Here is a 26475-nt window from a genome sequence, read left to right on the forward strand (position 1 = left end):
AGTGGTAAAGATAGCTTGAGATGTGCTATAGCGCGACAATGAGAGAGGGAGGAAGCTATGTGGAGGTAGAAAAGACAAGGAAAAAAGTGCTTGAGGCACAAGAAGACAGAGGATATAGCTGGAAGAAAGAATAGAAAACTTTAGAGATTTTTAGATTAAATTTATTTCCAGAAACTCAGAGACAATACACAATAATGAAAACAAAGAGATATTGGAAAAAAATATTAGACGAAGTCCTGTATGAAAGAGTGTAAGAATGAGAGCCAACTGTTAACGATTGTGTGCTATATAGAGAGAAATAGCATATCTAGATACCAATTCACTTTTTTTCTCTCTTTAGGACAAACTGTTGGGAGTATATTATATACAAGGTTTGGGATGTGGGACCACTTCACCTTTATGCTCATTGAAGTGGCCACTCAGAACATTTCTTGACACCTCCCAAGTGTCTGGGCCATGAATTCTGAGTCAGGTTTCCTGCAACATTCTCCAGTGGGATCTCTACTTTACTCTCTAGGAGGCTCTCCTCATTCATCCCTTGGGGGCTCCATTCATTCCTCACCCTCTGGCTCAATCAGCTCGGGCGATATTGGACGTGTCCTGTCTTCGAATGTTCAGCGACTGCATGGAGCATTAAACCGGTTACTAAGTGACCACGAAAGAGAACAGCTTCTTCACTGTCTGCGCCTCTACCACTCTCGCAGGAATGTGTGTGATCTTGTGAGGACCCTGCGTCTCATACTTCGACCCCAACACCAGAGGCTTCTCTTCCCCATGCTACGTCTGGTTATCCCCCGTTCTGATCAATTGCTATTTGATCAGTACACATCTGAGGGGCTTTATCTAAAGGATTTGTCTTCAGAACCATCTGGTTACATTGCTGCTCTGTCTGAGGAAAGTTCACGATTTAGCACCCCAATACCACATACAGCTTCAACCTTCAGCACCCCACTACTGGGGGCAGCTACTCCTTTCAGCACCATACTCTCTGGGACAGCTCCCTTATTCAGTAGTTCAGTGTCAGGGACAGCTCCCACGTTCAGCTCTTCTGTACCTGGAACAGTTTCTTCCTTCAGTGCTACAGTACCAGTAACAGCTCCTGCCTTTAGCTCTCAAACACATGGAACATCATTAGGCTCTTTAGAGTCATACTCAGGAGTACAACCAGGGATCAGCAACCCTTCACCCAAAGCTAACACTACTGACGTACGTCAGGTAACCCTTAAAAGAAACAAGGGCCAGGAGGGTCTTGGGTTCAGCATCCGAGGAGGTGTGGAGCATGGCATAGGCATATATGTGTCCCTGGTGGAACCTGGTTCTCTAGCAGAAGCAGAAGGACTGAGAGTCGGGGATCAGATCCTGAAAGCCAATGGCCGATCTCTAGACAAAGTGAGCCACGGTGAAGCAGTAAAGGTGAGTGTGGACTGGCTTGGATAGGCCAGTTGTTTCTGTGGTTTTTTTGGGGGTTAACGGAATTAAACAGTATTACAAGTCTGTTCTGAGAATCAGTCACCCTGTTGGTTAAAGAAACCTTCCGGTTAAAATGTAAATGCACACAGATCAATTACATCTTTGAGTAGAAACATATTTACAATATACATGAATTAGCAACATGCTTCTAGTAAAAGTTATCTCTGCACGTGCATGTAAAGGCTGACTGGATATTCTCAGTGTACCAGCATGTTATGTACTGCAGCTGCTCAGAGCGCCAGTGGGACTTGTACCATGTCAGAAATGAACAAATTGAGTCATTACCAGATGTTAAAAGAACCTTTAGGCTCTCTGCGCAAGTGCTGTGTTTAAAATGCTGGTGCACTGTGCATACTTAATTACACGTTTTTTCTTTTATTAGAAGCAATTTTGCTAACACGTGTATATTGCAAAAATGCTTCTATTTCAAACTGAAATGCGTCCATGTGGATTCCAATGTTGGCTGTAATGCCCCTTTAAGTCCTTTATTTTGGGTTTCATGCCCCTTTAAATCTACTACCTCTCAATACAAAGTTATGATCCCTTATTCTAGTATTGCTCTTCTATTTTAAAAATGCATTAATCCTTAGCTTTATTAAATCCCATTATATACGTGAAGGATTCTTTCCTATAACCACTCTCTCTACTTTTCTTACATATTTAGACCATGTACATATTTAGTAGCCTTCTTTGTCTCTAGTTTATAAGACGTGCACAGACAAAAAATAGTTTGTTTTATTTTGTGCAATATTTGTTAATGGGTTGTTTAGATTTTGTCTGCTATTTCATATAGGAAACACCTTCAGAGAAGCAAAGTTTAAGTGGTAGGCTAGTGCTAGTGCAACAAGTCAGTAGCTGCAACAAATAAATGAGACTTTTTTTATGGGGTCAAGATTGACCAGGAACAAAATGTAAGCTTACATAACTATTGACTGACAGTGGAATCAATCAACATACAAGGGCCTTACTAAATCATTATTGAATAGTGTGAATTGGAACTTTCTAAGACTTTTTGCCTAAATAGTGTAAATCCTGAAGTTTTTGAAACCTTTCCCACCTTCAGAAAAGCCGTTCGGCTTTAATAATAACAGTTTTAACCTCATGAACTAATATTTTTTTCATGCATTCATTTATTGTTTTGTTTTTTCCTTAACGAGACATTAAAGGGACACTGAACCCAAATTTTTTCTTTCGTGATTCAGATTGAGCATGCAATTTTAAGCAACTTTCTAATTTACTCCTATTATCAGTTTTTCTTCATTTTCTTGCTATCTATATTTGAAAAAGAAGGCATCTAAGCGTCTTTTTTTTATTCAGAACTCTGGACAGCACTTTTTTATTGGTGGATAAATTTATCCACCAATCAGCAAGAACAACCCAGGTTGTTCACCAAAAATGGGCCGGAATCTAAACTTACATTCTTGCATTTCAAAAAAAGATACCAAGAAAACTAAGACAATTTGATAATATGAGTAAATTAGAAAGTTGCTTAAAATTGCATGCTCTATCTGAATCATGAAAGAAAAAAATTGGGCTCATTGTCCCTTTAAACACTTAACAAATGCTAGATATAATGATGCATCCAAAGAAAAGATTAGTCTGAGAATAACACATAGATGTATTTTATAAAGTTTAATTAACTGTTTAAATAGTGACAAAATAAGTGTAAAGTTGTAGTGTTTATAAAACAATGGGAGCTGCCATGTTGTAACCTAGGTTGCCTTCTCTGCTGTGGCCAATTAGAGACAGTTTTAAATAAGTTACTAGAGTGTGCAGCCAATGGCTGTGTGGAATTACCACACACAATTTTATATTATTATTTCAAAGTGTTTAGTGTCCCTTTAAAGGACCGTTTATCATTTTCTGACGAATGCATCAAATATGGAAACATTTTACATTTTTTTTATATTTGTCCAGAAACAAATGCTCATTTTTATTATTTGTATTCTTCTGGAAATATCATCTCTAGAATTGCATACAATATAAAAATAAATACTAACAAGGGATGTATAAAGTAGCACAAGAATCTCACTTTTTCTACTGCTAATACCTCTTCCTATACAACCAAATAGCTGCATTGTTTACCAAATTTCAAATAAGCTAAAATAATAATTTCTGAGTCGCTAACCACTTATAATAACCCTCAATAAACGGCCATTCAGTTTAGCATTAATCTTTGGGGTTTATGCATTCTAAATGCATCACTTTGCACTCTGTAGTGTTAGATTTGACTCAGTAATTGTATGATCAGGTAGGTCTGGGCACATCTAGCGTACTTTTTGTATAGCTGTGAAGCATCTGCAGATTTCCGAGCACATGGACGTGTAGGTCTCATTTTGTGTCCCAATCTAAAACACAAGATGATAATACTTTGTACTAAACGTGTGAGATCCTAGTAACTAGGGAAATGCCCCCCGGCGATAGCATAACAGACGTTCTAATCTCTCAGGCTTACAGCCCCCCGCTAGCAGACAGGCTTATGTACAGAGCTAGTCTATGGGAATAAGGATTACATGAGAGAGGCTCAGATGTTCACATGCTTTAAATCCCACTCATGTAGTGGCAACGTCTCTACCAAACCAGGGAGGAAGTTTATCACATGTAGGATTGAGACTACTCAGTCTGTGAAAGGGATTGCGTACTAAATAAAATATCTTTAGTGTGGTCCCAATGACCCATTTAACTTGCTGTAGTGTACTAAATTGGTCACTAGGGACTCCTTTAACTTTATTTTGTCATTTGAAATAGTTGATTTTGCCTGTTGAAATTATAAATACTTTTATAGAAAAGCTATGTAAACCAGAATCACCAGCAGCCCAGTGAGGGTGGTAATGACAGATATTAAGATGTTACTTTTCAATTACTTTAAGTATCAGCCTGAGTGTATAGACAAACAGATAAGATAAGGAGGCATGTGTGTATAGATAAATAAATAGATAAGGATGTCTGCTCTTTCTGCAAGCCCAGCCCATCTAAATTAGTTCAATGAGCCCCAACCCCCCCCACAACAAACATATTTAATGCACAAAAATAAACATAAATGATGAATCTCCCTGTATTGTATACTCTACTGCTGGTATAACAAGTAATTGGAAACCTGTCACTTTAATTTACGCTTCAAGCACTCATTTTTTAGTAACTTTTAGCTTCCTCTAGTTACTTTCGTAGCTCTAAGCATCACCCTAGCTACTGTATATTTAACCTAAACATCCATCAATCACTCTTCTAGCAGGGTGCTAGGTTTACGAGTAATTTGCAGAAGCACTTAATTAAAGAAAGGGTGGTGTCTCTGTATAAGACGCACAGCTCTCTGTCCCTGTCTGAGCAGACTGAGAGAGCTGTGTGTTATACAGAGATAGGTGCAGACTGTGAGAGCTGTGTGTGTTATACAGAGATAGGTGCAGACTGAGAGAGCTGTGTGTGTTATAAAGAGATAGATGCAGACTGTAAGAGGTGTATGTGTTATACAGAGATAGGTGCAGACTGTAAGAGCTGTGTGTGTTATACAGAGATAGGTGCAGACTGTGAGAGGTGTATGTGTTATACAGAGATAGGTGCAGACTGTGAGAGCTGTGTGTGTTATACAGAGATAGGTGCAGACTGAGAGAGCTGTGTGTGTTATAAAGAGATAGATGCAGACTGTAAGAGGTGTATGTGTTATACAGAGATAGGTGCAGACTGTAAGAGCTGTGTGTGTTATACAGAGATAGGTGCAGACTGTAAGAGGTGTATGTGTTATACAGAGATAGGTGCAGACTGAGAGAGCTGTGAGTCTTATACAGAGATAGGTGCAGACTGTGAGAGGTGTATGTGTTATACAGAGATAGGTGCAGACTGAGAGAGCTGTGAGTCTTATACAGAGATAGGTGCAGACTGTGAGAGGTGTATGTGTTATACAGAGATAGGTGCAGACTGTGAGAGGTGTATGTGTTATACAGAGATAGGTGCAGACTGAGAGAGCTGTGTGTCTTATACAGAGATAGGTGCAGACTGAGAGAGCTGTGTGTGTTATAAAGAGATAGATGCAGACTGTAAGAGGTGTATGTGTTATACAGAGATAGGTGCAGACTGTAAGAGCTGTGAGTCTTATACAGAGATAGGTGCAGACTGTGAGAGGTGTATGTGTTATACAGAGATAGGTGCAGACTGTGAGAGGTGTATGTGTTATACAGAGATAGGTGCAGACTGAGAGAGCTGTGTGTCTTATACAGAGATAGGTGCAGACTGTGAGAGGTGTGTGTCTTATACAGAGATAGATGCAGACTGTGAGAGGTGTATGTGTTATACAGAGATAGATGCAGACTGTGAGAGGTGTATGTGTCTTATACAGAGATAGATGCGGACTGTGAGAGGTGTATGTGTTATACAGAGATAGATGCAGACTGTGAGAGGTGTATGTGTTATACAGAGATAGGTGCAGACTGTGAGAGGTGTATGTGTTATACAGAGATAGGTGCAGACTGTGAGAGGTGTGTGTCTTATACAGAGATAGATGCAGACTGTGAGAGGTGTATGTGTTATACAGGGATAGGTGCAGACTGTGAGAGGTGTATGTGTTATACAGAGATAGATGCAGACTGTGAGAGGTGTATGTCTTATACAGAGATAGGTGCAGACTGTGAGAGGTGTATGTGTTATACAGAGATAGGTGCAGACTGTGAGAGGTGTATGTCTTATACAGAGATAGGTGCAGACTGTGAGAGGTGTATGTGTTATACAGAGATAGATGCAGACTGTGAGAGGTGTATGTGTTATACAGAGATAGATGCAGACTGTGAGAGGTGTATGTGTTATACAGAGATAGATGCAGACTGTGAGAGGTGTATGTGTTATACAGAGATAGATGCAGACTGTGAGAGGTGTATGTGTTATACAGAGATAGGTGCAGACTGTGAGAGGTGTATGTGTTATACAGAGATAGATGCAGACTGTGAGAGGTGTATGTGTTATACAGAGATAGATGCAGACTGTGAGAGGTGTATGTGTTATACAGAGATAGATGCAGACTGTGAGAGGTGTATGTGTTATACAGAGATAGATGCAGACTGTGAGAGGTGTATGTGTTATACAGAGATAGATGCAGACTGTGAGAGGTGTATGTGTTATACAGAGATAGGTGCAGACTGAGAGGTGTATGTGTTATACAGAGATAGATGCAGACTGTGAGAGGTGTATGTGTTATACAGAGATAGATGCAGACTGTGAGAGGTGTATGTGTTATACAGAGATAGATGCAGACTGTGAGAGGTGTATGTGTTATACAGAGATAGGTGCAGACTGAGAGAGTTGTGTGTCTTATACAGAGATAGATGCAGACTGTGAGAGGTGTATGTGTTATACAGAGATAGGTGCAGACTGTGAGAGCTGTGTGCCTTATACAGAGATAGATGCAGACTGTGAGGGGTGTGTGTCTTATACAGAGATATATGCAGACTGAGAGAGCTGTGAGTCTTATACAGAGATAGGTGCAGACTGTGAGAGGTGTATGTGTTATACAGAGATAGTTGCAGACTGTGAGAGGTGTATGTCTTATACAGAGATAGGTGCAGACTGAGAGAGGTGTATGTGTTATACAGAGATAGTTGCAGACTGTGAGAGGTGTGTGTCTTATACAGAGATAGGTGCAGACTGTGAGAGCTGTGTGTCTTATACAGAGATAGATGCAGACTGTGAGAGGTGTATGTGTTATACAGAGATAGATGCAGACTGTGAGAGCTGTGTGCCTTATACAGAGATAGGTACAGACTGTGAGAGGTGTGTGTCTTATACAGAGATAGGTGCAGACTGTGAGAGCTGTGAGTCTTATACAGAGATAGGTGCAGACTGTGAGAGCTGTGAGTCTTATACAGAGATAGGTTCAGACTGAGAGAGGTGTATGTGTTATACAGAGATAGTTGCAGACTGTGAGAGCTGTATGTCTTATACAGAGATAGGTGCAGACTGTGAGAGCTCATCTAGCAGGGTGCTAGGTTTACGAGTAATTTGCAGAAGCACTTAATTAAAGAAAGGGTGGTGTCTCTGTATAAGACGCACAGCTCTCTCTCCCTGTCTGAGCAGACTGAGAGAGCTGTGTGTGTTATAAAGAGATAGATGCAGACTGTAAGAGGTGTATGTGTTATACAGAGATAGGTGCAGACTGTGAGAGGTGTATGTGTTATACAGAGATAGATGCAGACTGTAAGAGGTGTATGTGTTATACAGAGATAGGTGCAGACTGTGAGAGGTGTATGTGTTATACAGAGATAGGTGCAGACTGTGAGAGGTGTATGTGTTATACAGAGATAAGTGCAGACTGAGAGAGCTGTGTGTCTTATACAGAGATAGGTGCAGACTGTGAGAGGTGTATGTGTTATACAGAGATGGATGCAGACTGTGAGAGGTGTATGTGTTATACAGAGATAGATGCAGACTGTGAGAGGTGTGTGTCTTATACAGAGATAGATGCAGACTGTGAGAGGTGTATGTGTTATACAGAGATAGATGCAGACTGTGAGAGGTGTATGTGTTATACAGGGATAGGTGCAGACTGTGAGAGGTGTGTGTCTTATACAGAGATAGATGCAGACTGTGAGAGGTGTATGTGTTATACAGAGATAGATGCAGACTGTGAGAGGTGTATGTGTTATACAGAGATAGATGCAGACTGTGAGAGGTGTATGTGTTATACAGAGATAGATGCAGACTGTGAGAGGTGTATGTGTTATACAGAGATAGGTGCAGACTGAGAGGTGTATGTGTTATACAGAGATAGATGCAGACTGTGAGAGGTGTATGTGTTATACAGAGATAGTTGCAGACTGTGAGAGGTGTATGTCTTATACAGAGATAGATGCAGACTGTGAGAGGTGTATGTGTTATACAGAGATAGGTGCAGACTGTAAGAGCTGTGTGTCTTATACAGAGATAGGTGCAGACTGAGAGAGGTGTATGTGTTATACCGAGATAGGTGCAGACTGAGAGAGCTGTGTGTCTTATACAGAGATAGATGCAGACTGTGAGAGGTGTATGTGTTATACAGAGATAGGTGCAGACTGTAAGAGCTGTGTGCCTTATACAGAGATAGATGCAGACTGTGAGAGGTGTATGTGTTATACAGAGATAGGTGCAGACTGTAAGAGCTGTGTGTCTTATACAGAGATATATGCAGACTGAGAGAGCTGTGAGTCTTATACAGAGATAGGTGCAGACTGTGAGAGGTGTATTTCTTATACAGAGATAGGTGCAGACTGAGAGAGGTGTATGTGTTATACAGAGATAGTTGCAGACTGTGAGAGGTGTGTGTCTTATACAGAGATAGGTGCAGACTGTGAGAGCTGTGTGCCTTATACAGAGATAGGTGCAGACTGTAAGATGTGTATGTGTTATACAGAGATAGGTGCAGACTGTGAGAGGTGTATGTGTTATACAGAGATAGGTGCAGACTGTGAGAGGTGTATGTCTTATACAGAGATAGATGCAGACTGTGAGAGGTGTATGCTTTATACAGAGATAGATGCAGATTGTGAGAGCTGTGTGCCTTATACAGAGATAGATGCAGACTGTGAGAAGTGTATGTCTTATACAGAGATATATGCAGACTGTGAGAGCGGTGAGTCTTATACAGAGATAGGTGCAGACTGAGAGAGCTGTGAGTCTTATACAGAGATAGGTGCAGACTGTGAGAGCTGTGAGTCTTATACAGAGATAGGTTCAGACTGAGAGAGGTGTATGTGTTATACAGAGATAGTTGCAGACTGTGAGAGCTGTGTGTCTTATACAGAGATAGGTGCAGACTGTGAGAGCTCATCTAGCAGGGTGCTAGGTTTAGGAGTAATTTGCAGAAGCACTTAATTAAAGAAAGGGTGGTGTCTCTGTATAAGACGCACAGCTCTCTCTCCCTGTCTGAGCAGACTGAGAGAGCTGTGTGTGTTATAAAGAGATAGTTGCAGACTGTGAGAGGTGTATGTCTTATACAGAGATAGGTGCAGACTGCGAGAGGTGTATGTCTTATACAGAGATAGGTGCAGACTGTGAGAGGTGTGTGTCTTATACAGAGATAGGTGCAGACTGTGAGAGCTGTGAGTCTTATACAGAGATAGTTGCAGACTGTGAGAGCTGTGTGTCTTATACAGAGATAGGTGCAGACTGTGAGAGCTGTGAGTCTTATACAGAGATAGGTGCAGACTGTGAGAGCTGTGAGTCTTATACACAGATAGGTGCAGACTGAGAGAGCTGTGAGTCTTTTATACAGAGATAGGTGCAGACTGAGAGAGCTGTGTGTCTTATACAGAGATAGGTACAGACTGTGAGAGGTGTGTGTCTTATACAGAGATAGGTGCAGACTGTGAGAGCTGTGAGTCTTATACAGAGATAGGTGCAGACTGTGAGAGCTGTGAGTCTTATACACAGATAGGTGCAGACTGAGAGAGCTGTGAGTCTTATACAGAGATAGGTTCAGACTGTGAGAGGTGTATGTCTTATACAGAGATAGGTGCAAACTGTGAGAGGTGTGTGTCTTATACAGAGATAGGTGCAGACTGTGAGAGGTGTATGTCTTATACAGAGATAGGTGCAGACTGTGAGAGGTGTATGTCTTATACAGAGATAGGTGCAGACTGTGAGAGGTGTGTGTCTTATACAGAGATAGGTGCAGACTGTGAGAGGTGTATGTCTTATACAGAGATAGGTGCAGACTGTGAGAGCTGTGAGTCTTATACAGAGATAGGTGCAGACTGAGAGAGGTGTATGTCATACAGAGATAGGTGCAGACTGTGAGAGGTGTATGTCTTATACAGAGATAGGTCCAGACTGTGAGAGCTGTGAGTCTTATACAGAGATAGGTGCAGACTGAGAGGTGTATGTCTTATACAGAGATAGTTGCAGACTGTGAGAGCTGTGTGTCTTATACAGAGATAGGTCCAGACTGTGAGAGCTGTGAGTCTTATACAGAGATAGTTGCAGACTGTGAGAGCTGTGTGTCTTATACAGAGATAGGTCCAGACTGTGAGAGCTGTGCGTCTTATACAGAGATAGGTGCAGACTGTGAGAGGTGTGTCTTATACAGAGATAGGTGCAGACTGTGAGAGGTGTGTGTCTTATACAGACATAGGTGCAGACTGTGAGAGCTGTGTGTCTTATACAGAGATAGGTCCAGACTGTGAGGGGTGTGTGTCTTATACAGAGATAGTTGCAGACTGTGAGAGCTGTGTGTCTTATACAGAGATAGGTCCAGACTGTGAGAGCTGTGAGTCTTATACAGAGATAGGTGCAGACTGTGAGAGGTGTGAGTCTTATACACAGATAGGTGCAGACTGAGAGAGCTGTGAGTCTTATACAGAGATAGGTGCAGACTGTGAGAGGTGTATGTGTTATACAGAGATAGATGCAGACTGTGAGAGGTGTATGTCTTATACAGAGATAGGTGCAGATTGTGAGAGGTGTATGTCTTATACAGAGATAGGTACAGATTGTGAGAGGTGTATGTCTTATACAGAGATAGGTACAGATTGTGAGAGGTGTATGTCTTATACAGAGATAGGTACAGACTGTGAGAGGTGTGTGTCTTATACAGAGATAGGTGCAAACTGTGAGAGGTGTGAGTCTTATACAGAGATAGGTGCAGGCTGTCAGAGGTGTATGTCTTATACAGAGATAGGTGCAGACTGTGAGATGTATATGTCTTATACAGAGATAGGTGCAGACTGAGAGAGCTGTGAGTCTTATACAGAGATAGCTGCAGACTGAGAGAGCTGTGAGTCTTATACAGAGATAGGTGCAGACTGAGAGAGCTGTGAGTTTTATACAGAGAAAGGTGCAGACTGTGAGAGGTGTATTTCTTATACAGAGATAGGTACAGAGTGTGAGAAGTGTGAGTCTTATACAGAGATAGGTGCAGATTTTGAGAGGTGTATGTCTTATACAGAGATAGGTACAGACTGTGAGAGGTGTGTGTCTTATACAGAGATAGGTGCAGACTGTGAGAGGTGTGAGTCTTATACAGAGATAGGTGCAGGCTGTCAGAGGTGTATGTCTTATACAGAGATAGGTGCAGACTGTGAGATGTATATGTCTTATACAGAGATAGGTGCAGACTGAGAGAGCTGTGAGTCTTATACAGAGATAGCTGCAGACTGAGAGAGCTGTGAGTCTTATACAGAGATAGGTGCAGACTGAGAGAGCTGTGAGTCTTATACAGAGATAGCTGCAGACTGTGAGAAGTGTGTGTCTTATACAGAGATAGGTGCAGACTGTGAGAGGTGTGTGTCTTATACAGAGATAGGTTCAGACTGTGAGAGCTGTGTGTCTTTTACAGAGATAGGTTCAGACTGTGAGAGCTGTGTGTCTTATACAGAGATAGGTTCAGACTGTGAGAGCTGTGTGTCTTATACAGAGATAGGTTCAGACTGTGAGAGCTGTGTGTCTTATACAGAGATAGGTTCAGACTGTTAGAGCTGTGTGTCTTATACAGAGATAAGTGCAGACTGTGAGAGGTGTGAGTCTTATACAGAGATAGGTGCAGACTGTGAGAGGTGTGAGTCTTATACAGAGATAGGTGCAGACTGTGAGAGGTGTATGTCTTATACAGAGATAGGTGCAGACTGTGAGAGGTGTATGTCTTATACAGAGATAGGTGCGGACTGTGAGAGGTGTGAGTCTTATACAGAGATAGGTGCAGACTGTGAGAGGTGTGAGTCTTATACAGAGATAGGTGCGGACTGTGAGAGGTGTGAGTCTTATACAGAGATAGGTGCGGACTGTGAGAGGTGTGTCTTATACAGAGATAGGTGCAGACTGTGAGAGGTGTATGTCATACAGAGATAGGTGCAGACTGTGAGAGGTGTATGTCTTATACAGAGATAGATGCAGACTGTGAGAGGTGTGTGTCTTATACAGAGATAGATGCAGACTGTGAGAGGTGTGTGTCTTATACAGAGATATGTGCAGACTGTGAGAGGTGTATGTCATACAGAGATAGGTGCAGACTGAGAGAGGTGTATGTCTTATACAGAGATAGGTGCAGACTGTGAGAGGTGTATGTCTTATACAGAGATAGGTGCGGACTGTGAGAGGTGTGTCTTATACAGAGATAGGTGCAGACTGTGAGAGGTGTGTGTCTTATACAGAGATAGATGCAGACTGTGAGAGGTGTATGTCTTATACAGAGATAGGTGCAGACTGAGAGAGCTGTGAGTCTTATACAGAGATAGATGCAGACTGTAAGAGGTGTATGTCTTATACAGAGATAGATGCAGACTGTGAGAGGTGTATGTCTTATACAGAGATAGGTGCAGACTGAGAGAGCTGTGAGTCTTATACAGAGATAGGTGCAGACTGTGAGAGGTGTGAGTCTTATACAGAGATAGGTGCAGACTGTGAGAGGTGTATGTCTTATACAGAGATAGGTGCAGACTGTGAGAGGTGTATGTCATACAGAGATAGGTGCAGACTGAGCGAGCTGTGAGTCTTATACAGAGATAGGTGCAGACTGTGAGAGGTGTATGTGTTATACAGAGATAAGTGCAGACTGTGAGAGGTGTATGTCTTATACAGAGATAGGTGCAGACTGTGAGAGGTGTGTCTTATACAGAGATAGGTACAGACTGTGAGAGGTGTGAGTCTTATACAGAGATAGGTGCAGACTGTGAGAGGTGTATGTGTGGCAAACCTAGCCACTTCTGGACTATAACATAAGAAAGGTTGTCTATAGGCTGTATATTGTGCTATGTAGATGTGACAGACCCTTCTGTCAGCACTGAAAGAGTTAACTGTGTTCAGCTATTGTGCACTGTCATTAATGTTATTGATACACAGTCCATTGTTTAATCAACCTCAGAGAGCAGACCCTAGATGATAAGGAAAGACAAGTGTGTGTCTGTGTTTAAATTGTTATCAGCTTGAGCAAGGTATTCTATTGTATCATGTAAAAGGGCGTGTTCCCTCCATTCAATGTACAACATTCTTTCAACCCCCCTTCTGGGGGGGTCAGACCTGCATAAATACTGGGCATATGAGCCTTAATAAAAGTCATTCTGTTTAAACCTGAAAACTGGCTGGGTTGTGAACTGCTGATTCCCTATGCAGGACATTGTTCCCTGGTGTTAACCCTTGGTATCCGGTTGGTACCGTTACAATTGGTGGCAAGCGACGGAATGAACCTTATCGCCCAGAAGAGCAACTACACAAGCCAGTAACCTCAGGAAGAGGGGGATTACTACAATACTGACTAAGATGGAAGGAGTACCAGGGACCGAAGTGAATGGAGATGGATTATTCTAAGCTAAAGAGACAAACGTTAAAGGAACTGCTAGAAGCCAGGGGAAAGATAGGCAGCAGCAAACCCAAGGCTATATTAATTGCTGAGCTGATGGAGGGAGACAGAGCTCGCAGCGCTACGCCTCCAGCAGCCATGGAGGAGACCCTATACCAGAGGGAAATGAGGACCAGGCTGGAATTTTTACCCCAACCTGTACCACGGGATATGCTATCCGTGGTAATGGCAGATGTGCAGGAGTACGTGATGGCACACAGTCCGCGGAATGCATCCTCCCGAGCAGAATCCATTTTGGACGCACTCAGCAACCCAGTAAGACCTAAAATCCCATACCATGCATTTAAAATGTTTTGTGAGGAGAAGGATGAGATCGATGGGTATTTACAGGATTTTGAGAGACTGTGCGAGTTACATGATTTGGAGCAGTCCGTATGGGTGCCGGTGCTAGCAGGCAAGCTAGCCGGTAGGGCAGCGGAAGCGTATCGCGCTGTACCCAGGGAGGACAGCAAGGATTACGCTAAAGTGAAGAGAGCGATCTTGGAAAGATATGCCATTACCTCAGAGGCATACCGGCGCAAGTTTAGAGGCCTGCGCAAGCCAGAAAGAGATTCCCATGCAGAGTGGGCCCACAAGCTGGATCAAGCATCTCAGGGGTGGATACAGGCCAGCCAAGCTACCACCATGGAAGAATTGCGACAACTGATGCTGTTGGAGCAATTCTTTAACGGCTTGTCCCCAGAAGCCCAAGAATGGGTGAGAGATCGAAAACCCCTCACCTTAACCGAAGCAGCCAGATTAGCAGACCAGCATTTTGATGCCAGGAGGCACCATGGACTACAGCCTAACAACGGACGGGCTAATATACAATGCCACACCTGCAAGCAGTGGGGACATATGGCACGTGAGTGCACCCAAAATCGGAGCAGACAAGCTTGGAACCAGGTCAGACAGAACCTGGCCCCAAGGGCGGCTGCTCACCATTACCAAACGGAGCCAGCCGCTCATGAGGTGTTGAGCACCCAAGCCGAGGAACCCCTGGGAATTCTGCATGAGGTGATGTCGGTCCAGGGACTTCGGGATTCGGGAGCTACTTTAACCCTGATAGCTCCCCATTTGGTGCCGGATACAGCACCCACTGGCGGATCCGTGGCAGTACGAGGGGCAGGGGGAGCAGTATACCGATTGCCCACTGCTAGAGTGGAGTACAGACCCCCAGTCACCCCAGCAGCTGCCAGTTACCAACCCCCGGCGCACCGCTATACCACACGGCCTCCGGCCACGAACTACCCTCAGAGAGCCCGGTTCAATTCGCGGGGCTACTCACAACCTATTCGGTGCTTTGGATGTAAGCAACTAGGGCACAAAAGACCAGAGTGTCCCCTAAACGCAGCGAATCAAGCACAGTCCTGGAGAAGACCCGCTGGCGGAATCCCACATAATCCTCAGCCTGTGGCCCGCTACGTAGAGGCGCCAGAATGCTGGGGCAGCCTACATGAAGCAGACCCCGTGCAAGCTGCCCACCGGAATAACCGGCAACGGGTTAAAGTGAATGGGAAGGAGGTCAGTTGTCTACGGGATACTGGTGCTACCATGACCTTGCTTCAAGAGAACTTGGTGCCTGAGAAACAGCACACTGGAGACACTGTGGCTGTGAGGGTAGCAGGGGGCACTGTGTTCCGCCTACCTGTTGCCAGGGTACATTTGGATTGGGGAGTGGGCGCTAGACTTGTGAATGTGGGGGTCAAGAAGGACTTACCTGCTGATGTTCTCCTTGGAAATGACTTGGCCCCCCTTGTTTCTGCCTATGCTCCCATGGATCCCGCTGATGTTAACCCTGTGACTACCCAAGCCCAGTCCCTCCGGGAAGAGACGCTTCCATGTTTGGGGTGGGGGCAGTACTGAGCCAAGTTGGAGCAGATGGCGGAGAACCCCCGTAGCCTACTTGAGCCGAAAGTTGTTGCCCCGGACATCCCCAAGCCGATCCGTTGGGATCAGACTGTGTATGCCGGCTTGGTTCTGGGGGAGCATTGTGGCAAACCTAGCCACTTCTGGACTATAACATAAGAAAGGTTGTCTATAGGCTGTATATTGTGCTATGTAGATGTGACAGACCCTTCTGTCAGCACTGAAAGAGTTAACTGTGTTCAGCTATTGTGCACTGTCATTAATGTTATTGATACACAGTCCATTGTTTAATCAACCTCAGAGAGCAGACCCTAGATGATAAGGAAAGACAAGTGTGTGTCTGTGTTTAAATTGTTATCAGCTTGAGCAAGGTATTCTATTGTATCATGTAAAAGGGCGTGTTCCCTCCATTCAATGTACAACATTCTTTCAACCCCCCTTCTGGGGGGGTCAGACCTGCATAAATACTGGGCATATGAGCCTTAATAAAAGTCATTCTGTTTAAACCTGAAAACTGGCTGGGTTGTGAACTGCTGATTCCCTATGCAGGACATTGTTCCCTGGTGTTAACCCTTGGTATCCGGTTGGTACCGTTACAGTATGTGTTATACAGAGATAGGTGCATACTGTGAGAGCTGTTTGCCTTATACAGAGATAGGTGCAGACTGTGAGAGGTGTATGTCTTATACAGAGATAGATGCAGACTGAGAGAGGTGTATGTGTTATACAGAGATAGGTGCAGACTGTGAGAGGTGTGAGTCTTATACAGAGATAGGTGCAGACTGTGAGAGGTGTATGTCTTATACAGAGATAGGTGCAGACTGTGAGAGGTGTGTGTCTTATACAGAGATATGTGCAGACTGTGAGAGGTGTATGTCATACAGAGATAGGTGCAGACTGAGAGAGGTGTATGTCTTATACAGAGATAGGTGCAGACTGTGAGAGGTGTATGTCTTATACAGAGATAGGTGCGGACTGTGAGAGGTGTGTCTTATACAGAGATAGGTGCAGACTGTGAGATGTATATGTCTTATACAGAGATAGGTGCGGACTGTGAGAGGTGTGAGTCTTATACAGAGATAGGTGCAGACTGTGAGAGGTGTGAGTCTTATACAGAGATAGGTGCGGACTGTGAGAGGTGTGAGTCTTATACAGAGATAGGTGCGGACTGTGAGAGGTGTGTCTTATACAGAGATAGGTGCAGACTGTGAGAGGTGTATGTCTTATACAGAGATAGGTGCAGACTGTGAGAGGTGTTTGTCTTATACAGAGATAGGTGCAGACTGTGAGAGGTGTATGTCTTATACAGAGATAGGTGCAGACTGTGAGAGGTGTTTGTCTTATACAGAGATAGGTGCAGACTGTGAGAGGTGTATGTGTCATACAGAGATAGATGCAGACTGTGAGAGGTGTATGTCTTATACAGAGATAGGTGCAGACTGAGAGAGGTGTATGTGTTATACAGAGATAGGTGCATACTGTGAGAGGTGTGTGTCTTATACAGAGATAGGTGCAGGCTGTGAGAGGTGTATGTCTTATACAGAGATAGGTGCAGACTGTGAGAGGTGTATGTCTTATACAGAGATAGGGGCAGACTGTGAGAGGTGTATGTCTTATACAGAGATAGGTGCAGACTTTGAGAGCTGTATGTGTTATACAGAGATAGGTGCAGACTGTGAGAGGTGTATGTCTTATACAGAGATAGGTGCAGACAGTGAGAGGTGTGAGTCTTATACAGAGATAGGTGCAGACTGTGAGAGGTGTGAGTCTTATACAGAGATAGGTGCAGACTGTGAGAGGTGTATGTCTTATACAGAGATAGATGCAGACTGTGAGAGGTGTATGTCTTATACAGAGATAGGTGCAGACTGTGAGAGGTGTATGTCTTATACAGAGATAGATGCAGACTGTGAGAGGTGTATGTCTTATACAGAGATAGGTGCAGACTGTGAGAGGTGTATGTCTTATACAGAGAAAGGTGCAGACTGTGAGAGCTGTATGTGTTATACAGAGATAGGTGCAGACTGTGAGAGGTGTATGTGTTATACAGAGATAGGTGCAGACTGTGAGAGCTGTATGTGTTATACAGAGATAGGTGCAGACTGTGAGAGCTGTATGTCTTATACAGAGATAGGTGCAGACTGTGAGAGGTGTATGTCTTATACAGAGATAGATGCAGACTGTGAGAGCTGTATGTGTTATACAGAGATAGGTGCAGACTGTGAGAGGTGTATGTGTTATACAGAGATAGGTGCAGACTGTGAGAGCTGTATGTGTTATACAGAGATAGGTGCAGACTGTGAGAGCTGTATGTCTTATACAGAGATAGGTGCAGACTGTGAGAGGTGTATGTCTTATACAGAGATAGATGCAGACTGTGAGAGGTGTGAGTCTTATACAGAGATAGGTGCAGACTGTGAGAGCTGTGAGTCTTATACAGAGATAGGTGCAGACTGTGAGAGCTGTGAGTCTTATACAGAGATAGGTGCAGACTGTGAGAGGTGTATGTCTTATACAGAGATAGGTGCAGACTATGAGAGGTGTATGTCATACAGAGATAGGTGCAGACTGTGAGAGGTGTGTGTCTTATACAGAGATAGGGGCAGACTGTGAGAGCTGTGAGTCTTATACAGAGATAGGTGCAGACTGTGAGAGGTGTATGTCTTACAGAGATAGATGCAGACTGTGAGAGGTGTATGTCTTATACAGAGATAGGTGCAGACTGTGAGAGGTGTGTGTCTTATACAGAGATAGGTGCAGACTGTGAGAGGTGTGTGTCTTATACAGAGATAGGGGCAGACTGTGAGAGGTGTATGTCTTATACAGAGATAGGTGCAGATTGTGAGAGGTGTATGTGTCATACAGAGATAGGTGCAGACTGTAAGAGGTGTATGTCTTATACAGAGATAGGTGCAGATTGTGAGAGGTGTATGTGTCATACAGAGATAGGTGCAGACTGTAAGAGGTGTATGTCTTATACAGAGATAGGTGCAGACTGTGAGAGGTGTATGTCTTATACAGAGATAGGTGCAGACTGTGAGAGGTGTATGTCTTATACAGAGATAGGTGCAGGCTGTGAGAGGTGTATGTCTTATACAGAGATAGGTGCAGATTGTGAGAGGTGTATGTGTCATACAGAGATAGGTGCAGACTGTAAGAGGTGTATGTCTTATACAGAGATAGGTGCAGACTGTGAGAGGTGTATGTCTTATACAGAGATAGGTGCAGACTGTGAGAGGTGTATGTCTTATACAGAGATAGGTGCAGACTGTGAGAGGTGTATGTCTTATACAGAGATAGGTGCAGACTGTGAGAGGTGTATGTCTTATACAGAGATAGGTGCAGACTGTGAGAGGTGTATGTCTTATACAGAGATAGGTGCAGACTGTGAGAGGTGTATGTCTTATACAGAGATAGGTGCAGACTGAGAGGTGTATGTCTTATACAGAGATAGGTGCAGGCTGTGAGAGGTGTGTGTCTTATACAGAGATAGGTGCAGATTGTGAGAGGTGTATGTCTTATACAGAGATAGGTGCAGACTGTGAGAGGTGTGTGTCTTATACAGAGATAGGTGCAGATTGTGAGAGGTGTATGTCTTATACAGAGATAGGTGCAGACTGTGAGAGGTGTATGTCTTATACAGAGATAGATGCAGACTGTGAGAGGTGTATGTCTTATACAGAGATAGGTGCAGACTGTGAGAGGTGTATGTCTTATACAGAGAAAGGTGCAGACTGTGAGAGCTGTATGTGTTATACAGAGATAGGTGCAGACTGTGAGAGGTGTATGTGTTATACAGAGATAGGTGCAGACTGTGAGAGCTGTATGTGTTATACAGAGATAGGTGCAGACTGTGAGAGCTGTATGTCTTATACAGAGATAGGTGCAGACTGTGAGAGGTGTATGTCTTATACAGAGATAGATGCAGACTGTGAGAGCTGTATGTGTTATACAGAGATAGGTGCAGACTGTGAGAGGTGTATGTGTTATACAGAGATAGGTGCAGACTGTGAGAGCTGTATGTGTTATACAGAGATAGGTGCAGACTGTGAGAGCTGTATGTCTTATACAGAGATAGGTGCAGACTGTGAGAGGTGTATGTCTTATACAGAGATAGATGCAGACTGTGAGAGGTGTGAGTCTTATACAGAGATAGGTGCAGACTGTGAGAGCTGTGAGTCTTATACAGAGATAGGTGCAGACTGTGAGAGCTGTGAGTCTTATACAGAGATAGGTGCAGACTGTGAGAGGTGTATGTCTTATACAGAGATAGGTGCAGACTATGAGAGGTGTATGTCATACAGAGATAGGTGCAGACTGTGAGAGGTGTGTGTCTTATACAGAGATAGGGGCAGACTGTGAGAGCTGTGAGTCTTATACAGAGATAGGTGCAGACTGTGAGAGGTGTATGTCTTACAGAGATAGATGCAGACTGTGAGAGGTGTATGTCTTATACAGAGATAGGTGCAGACTGTGAGAGGTGTGTGTCTTATACAGAGATAGGTGCAGACTGTGAGAGGTGTGTGTCTTATACAGAGATAGGGGCAGACTGTGAGAGGTGTATGTCTTATACAGAGATAGGTGCAGATTGTGAGAGGTGTATGTGTCATACAGAGATAGGTGCAGACTGTAAGAGGTGTATGTCTTATACAGAGATAGGTGCAGATTGTGAGAGGTGTATGTGTCATACAGAGATAGGTGCAGACTGTAAGAGGTGTATGTCTTATACAGAGATAGGTGCAGACTGTGAGAGGTGTATGTCTTATACAGAGATAGGTGCAGACTGTGAGAGGTGTATGTCTTATACAGAGATAGGTGCAGGCTGTGAGAGGTGTATGTCTTATACAGAGATAGGTGCAGATTGTGAGAGGTGTATGTCTTATACAGAGATAGGTGCGGACTGTGAGAGGTGTGTCTTATACAGAGATAGGTGCAGACTGTGAGAGGTGTATGTCTTATACAGAGATAGGTGCAGACTGTGAGAGGTGTATGTCTTATACAGAGATAGGTGCAGACTGTGAGAGGTGTATGTCTTATACAGAGATAGGTGCAGACTGTGAGAGGTGTATGTCTTATACAGAGATAGGTGCAGACTGTGAGAGGTGTATGTCTTATACAGAGATAGGTGCAGACTGTGAGAGGTGTATGTCTTATACAGAGATAGGTGCAGACTGAGAGGTGTATGTCTTATACAGAGATAGGTGCAGGCTGTGAGAGGTGTGTGTCTTATACAGAGATAGGTGCAGATTGTGAGAGGTGTATGTCTTATACAGAGATAGGTGCAGACTGTGAGAGGTGTGTGTCTTATACAGAGATAGGTGCAGATTGTGAGAGGTGTATGTCTTATACAGAGATAGGTGCAGACTGTGAGAGGTGTATGTCTTATACAGAGATAGGTGCAGATTGTGAGAGGTGTATGTGTCATACAGAGATAGGTGCAGACTGTAAGAGGTGTATGTCTTATACAGAGATAGGTGCAGACTGTGAGAGGTGTATGTCTTATACAGAGATAGGTGCAGACTGTGAGAGGTGTATGTCTTATACAGAGATAGGTGCAGGCTGTGAGAGGTGTATGTCTTATACAGAGATAGGTGCAGATTGTGAGAGGTGTATGTCTTATACAGAGATAGGTGCAGACTGAGAGGTGTATGTCTTATACAGAGATAGGTGCAGGCTGTGAGAGGTGTATGTCTTATACAGAGATAGGTGCAGGCTGTGAGGGGTGTGTGTCTTATACAGAGATAGGTGCAGGCTGTGAGAGGTGTGTTGTCTTTTACAGAGATAGGTGCAGACTGTGAGAGGTGTGTTGTCTTTTACAGAGATAGGTGCAGACTGTGAGAGGTGTGTCTTATACAGAGATAGGTGCAGGCTGTGAGAGGTGTATGTCTTATACAGAGATAGGTGCAGGCTGTGAGGGGTGTGTGTCTTATACAGAGATAGGGGCAGACTGTGAGAGCTGTGTGTCTTATACAGAGATAGGTGCAGACTGTGAGAGCTGTGAGTCTTATACAGAGATAGATGCAGACTGTGAGAGGTGTATGTCTTATACAGAGATAGGTGCAGACTGTGAGAGCTGTGTGTCTTATACAGAGATAGGTGCAGACTGTGAGAGCTGTGTGTCTTATACAGAGATAGGTGCAGACTGTGAGAGGTGTATGTCTTATACAGAGATAGGTGCAGACTGTGAGAGCTGTGAGTCTTATACAGAGATAGGTGCAGTCTGTGAGAGGTGTGAGTCTTATACAGAGATAGGTGCAGACTGTGAGAGGTGTATGTCTTATACAGAGATAGATGCAGACTGTGAGAGGTGTATGTCTTATACAGAGATAGGTGCAGACTGTGAGAGGTGTATGTCTTATACAGAGATAGATGCAGACTGTGAGAGGTGTATGTCTTATACAGAGATAGGTGCAGACTGTGAGAGGTGTATGTCTTATACAGCGATAGGTGCAGACTGTGAGAGGTGTGTGTCTTATACAGAGATAGGTGCAGACTGTGAGAGGTGTATGTCTTATACAGAGATAGATGCAGACTGTGAGAGGTGTGAGTCTTATACAGAGATACATGCAGACTGTGAGAGGTGTATGTCTTATACAGAGATAGGTGCAGACTGTGAGAGGTGTATGTCTTATACAGAGATAGGTGCAGACTGTGAGAGGTGTATGTCTTATACAGAGATAGATGCAGACTGTGAGAGGTGTATGTCTTATACAGAGATAGGTGCAGACTGTGAGAGGTGTATGTCTTATACAGAGATAGGTGCAGACTGTGAGAGGTGTATGTCTTATACAGAGATAGGTGCAGACTGTGAGAGGTGTATGTCTTATACAGAGATAGGTGCAGACTGTGAGAGGTGTATGTCTTATACAGAGATAGGTGCAGACTGTGAGAGGTGTATGTCTTATACAGAGATAGGTGCAGACTGTGAGAGGTGTATGTCTTATACAGAGATAGGTGCAGACTGTGAGAGGTGTGTGTCTTATACAGAGATAGGTGCAGACTGTGAGAAGTGTATGTCTTATACAGGATAGGTGCAGACTGTGAGAGGTGTATGTCTTATACAGAGATAGGTGCAGACTGTGAGAGGTGTATGTCTTATACAGAGATAGATGCAGACTGTGAGAGGTGTATGTGTCATACAGAGATAGATGCAGACTGTGAGAGGTGTGAGTCTTATACAGAGATAGATGCAGACTGTGAGAGGTGTGAGTCTTATACAGAGATAGGTGCAGACTGTGAGAGGTGTATGTGTCATACAGAGATAGATGCAGACTGTGAGAGGTGTATGTCTTATACAGAGATAGGTGCAGACTGTGAGAGGTGTATGTCTTATACAGAGATAGGTGCAGACTGTGAGAGGTGTATGTCTTATACAGAGATAGGTGCAGACTGTGAGAGGTGTATGTCTTATACAGAGATAGGTGCAGACTGTGAGAGGTGTATGTCTTATACAGAGATAGGTGCAGACTGTGAGAGGTGTATGTCTTATACAGAGATAGGGGCAGACTGTGAGAGGTGTATGTCTTATACAGAGATAGGTGCAGACTGTGAGAGGTGTATGTCTTATACAGAGATAGGTGCAGACTGAGAGAGGTGTATGTGTTATACAGAGATAGATGCAGACTGTGAGAGGTGTATGTCTTATACAGAGATAGGTGCAGACTGTGAGAGGTGTGTGTCTTATACAGAGATAGGTGCAGACTGTGAGAGGTGTATGTCTTATACAGAGATAGGTGCAGACTGTGAGAGGTGTATGTCTTATACAGAGATAGGTGCAGACTGTGAGAGGTGTATGTCTTATACAGAGATAGGTGCAGACTGTGAGAGGTGTATGTCTTATACAGAGATAGGTGCAGACTGTGAGAGGTGTATGTCTTATACAGAGATAGGTGCAGACTGTGAGAGGTGTATGTCTTATACAGAGATAGGTGCAGACTGTGAGAGGTGTATGTCTTATACAGAGATAGGTGCAGACTGTGAGAGGTGTATGTCTTATACAGAGATAGGTGCAGACTGTGAGAGGTGTATGTCTTATACAGAGATAGGTGCAGACTGTGAGAGGTGTATGTCTTATACAGAGATAGGTGCAGACTGTGAGAGGTGTATGTCTTATACAGAGATAGGTGCAGACTGTGAGAGGTGTGTGTCTTATACAGAGATAGGGGCAGACTGTGAGAGGTGTGTGTCTTATACAGAGATAGGGGCAGACTGTGAGAGGTGTATGTCTTATACAGAGATAGGGGCAGACTGTGAGAGGTGTATGTCTTATACAGAGATAGGTGCAGACTGTGAGAGGTGTATGTCTTATACAGAGATAGGTGCAGACTGAGAGAGGTGTATGTGTTATACAGAGATAGATGCAGACTGTGAGAGGTGTATGTCTTATACAGAGATAGGTGCAGACTGTGAGAGGTGTGTGTCTTATACAGAGATAGGTGCAGACTGTGAGAGGTGTATGTCTTATACAGAGATAGGTGCAGACTGTGAGAGGTGTATGTCTTATACAGAGATAGGTGCAGACTGTGAGAGGTGTATGTCTTATACAGAGATAGGTGCAGACTGTGAGAGGTGTATGTCTTATACAGAGATAGGTGCAGACTGTGAGAGGTGTATGTCTTATACAGAGATAGGTGCAGACTGTGAGAGGTGTATGTCTTATACAGAGATAGGTGCAGACTGTGAGAGGTGTATGTCTTATACAGAGATAGGTGCAGACTGAGAGAGCTGTGAGTCTTATACAGAGATAGATGCAGACTGAGAGGGCAACAGAACAAGCTGGAGTATTACAGGTCTCTACAGAGAGAGTACAAACTAGCTGAGTATCTCACATCTGTCACCAACCCAAAGCACAGACGGATACTAAATACAGAATCTCTGACCATCAGCTGGAAATAGAGACTGGCAGATATCAGACAAAATGGAGACCCTGGGCAGCCAGACATCGGGGACATAGAGACTGAAGCGCACTTCCTCTTGTACTGTACAAGATACAAACTCTTAAGGGATAAATAGAAATAACAGACTTCCCACAGATGTCGGAACAAGAAAGGCTATGTGTAGCAAGATATGTAGCAGACTGTCACATGACCAGAACCCTCAATCAGATTAAATGAACTATCATATTTACCCACTATACTCCTACTTTATAAATTGTTATTGGTCTGTTTTATTGTAACATATTACTTTGGCAACACATGTAATAATGTCATGCTAATAAAGTATTCTTGACTTGAATTGAGCTGTGACTCTTATACAGAGATAGGTGCAGACTGAGAACAGTGGGTTTTAAACAGAGAGGAGAGGGGTGATCTGTAAATTGCATATACAGGTGTAGAATACGAAGAGAGATGGCTGTGTAGCTGTTATACAAAGGACTAAGTACAACTTATTCAGAGAGGGCAGCACTTGTGGGGATAGCTGTGCATTATACAGAGAAAGGAGAGCGCTCACATTACACAGGGAGATGAGATGATTGGTCAATAGCTGTGCATTATACAGAGAAAGGAGAGCGCTCACATTACACAGGGAGATGACTGAGATGATTGGTCAATAGCTGTACATTATACAGAATAGGGAGAACGCTCACATTACACAGGGAGATGAGATGATTGGTCAATAGCTGTGCATTATACAGAGAAAGGAGAGCGCTCACATTACACAGGGAGATGAGATGATTGGTCAATAGCTGTGCATTATACAGAGAAAGGAGAGCGCTCACATTACACAGGGAGATGAGATGATTGGTCAATAGCTGTGCATTATACAGAGAAAGGAGAGCGCTCACATTACACAGGGAGATGAGATGATTGGTCAATAGCTGTGCATTATACAGAGAAAGGAGAGCGCTCACATTACACAGGGAGATGAGATGATTGGTCAATAGCTGTACATTATACAGAGAAAGGAGAGCGCTCACATTACACAGGGAGATGAGATGATTGGTCAATAGCTGTGCATTATACAGAGAAAGGAGAGCGCTCACATTACACAGGGAGATGAGATGATTGGTCAATAGCTGTACATTATACAGAAAAAGGAGAGCGCTCACATTACACAGGGAGATGAGATGATTGGTCAATAGCTGTGCATTATACAGAGAAAGGAGAGCGCTCACATTACACAGGGAAATGAGATGATTGGTCAATAGCTGTACATTATACAGAGAAAGGAGAGCGCTCACATTACACAGGGAAATGAGATGATTGGTCAATAGCTGTACATTATACAGAAAAAGGAGAGCGCTCACATTACACAGCGAAATGAGATGATTGGTCAATAGCTGTACATTATACAGAGAAAGGAGAGCGCTCACATTACACAGGGAGATGAGATGATTGGTCAATAGCTGTACATTATACAGAGAAAGGAGAGCGCTCACATTACACAGGGAGATGAGATGATTGGTCAATAGCTGTACATTATACAGAGAAAGGAGAGCGCTCACATTACACAGGGAAATTAGATGATTGGTCAATAGCTGTACATTATACAGAGAAAGGAGAGCGCTCACATTACACAGGGAGATGAGATGATTGGTCAATAACTGTACATTATACAGAGAAAGGAGAGCGCTCACATCACACAGCGAAATGAGATTATTGGTCAATAGCTGTACATTATACAGAGAAAGGAGAGCGCTCACATTACACAGGGAGATGAGATGATTGGTCAATAGCTGTACATTATACAGAGAATGGAGAGCGCTCACATTACACAGGGAGATGAGATGATTGGTCAATAGCTGTACATTATACAGAGAAAGGAGAGCGCTCACATTACACAGGGAGATGAGATGATTGGTCAATAGCTGTACATTATACAGAAAAAGGAGAGCGCTCACATTATACAGG

At 43.5% G+C, this 26475-nt stretch overlaps 1 protein-coding gene across 1 annotated transcript in view; it reads left to right on the forward strand.

Moving 5' to 3' along the window:
- The first annotated feature begins 456 nt into the window (after nt 1-456).
- WHRN (whirlin) overlaps nt 457-26475 on the forward strand; it is a 345573-nt gene continuing 319554 nt past the window's right edge. Inside the window, 1 exon segment of the mRNA XM_053695486.1 lies at nt 457-1413. Within this exon segment, the coding sequence (XP_053551461.1) occupies nt 457-1413 (957 nt within the window).

The sequence above is a fragment of the Bombina bombina genome, chromosome 12 (genome assembly GCF_027579735.1).
Source record: "Bombina bombina isolate aBomBom1 chromosome 12, aBomBom1.pri, whole genome shotgun sequence".
Lineage (NCBI taxonomy): Eukaryota > Metazoa > Chordata > Amphibia > Anura > Bombinatoridae > Bombina > Bombina bombina.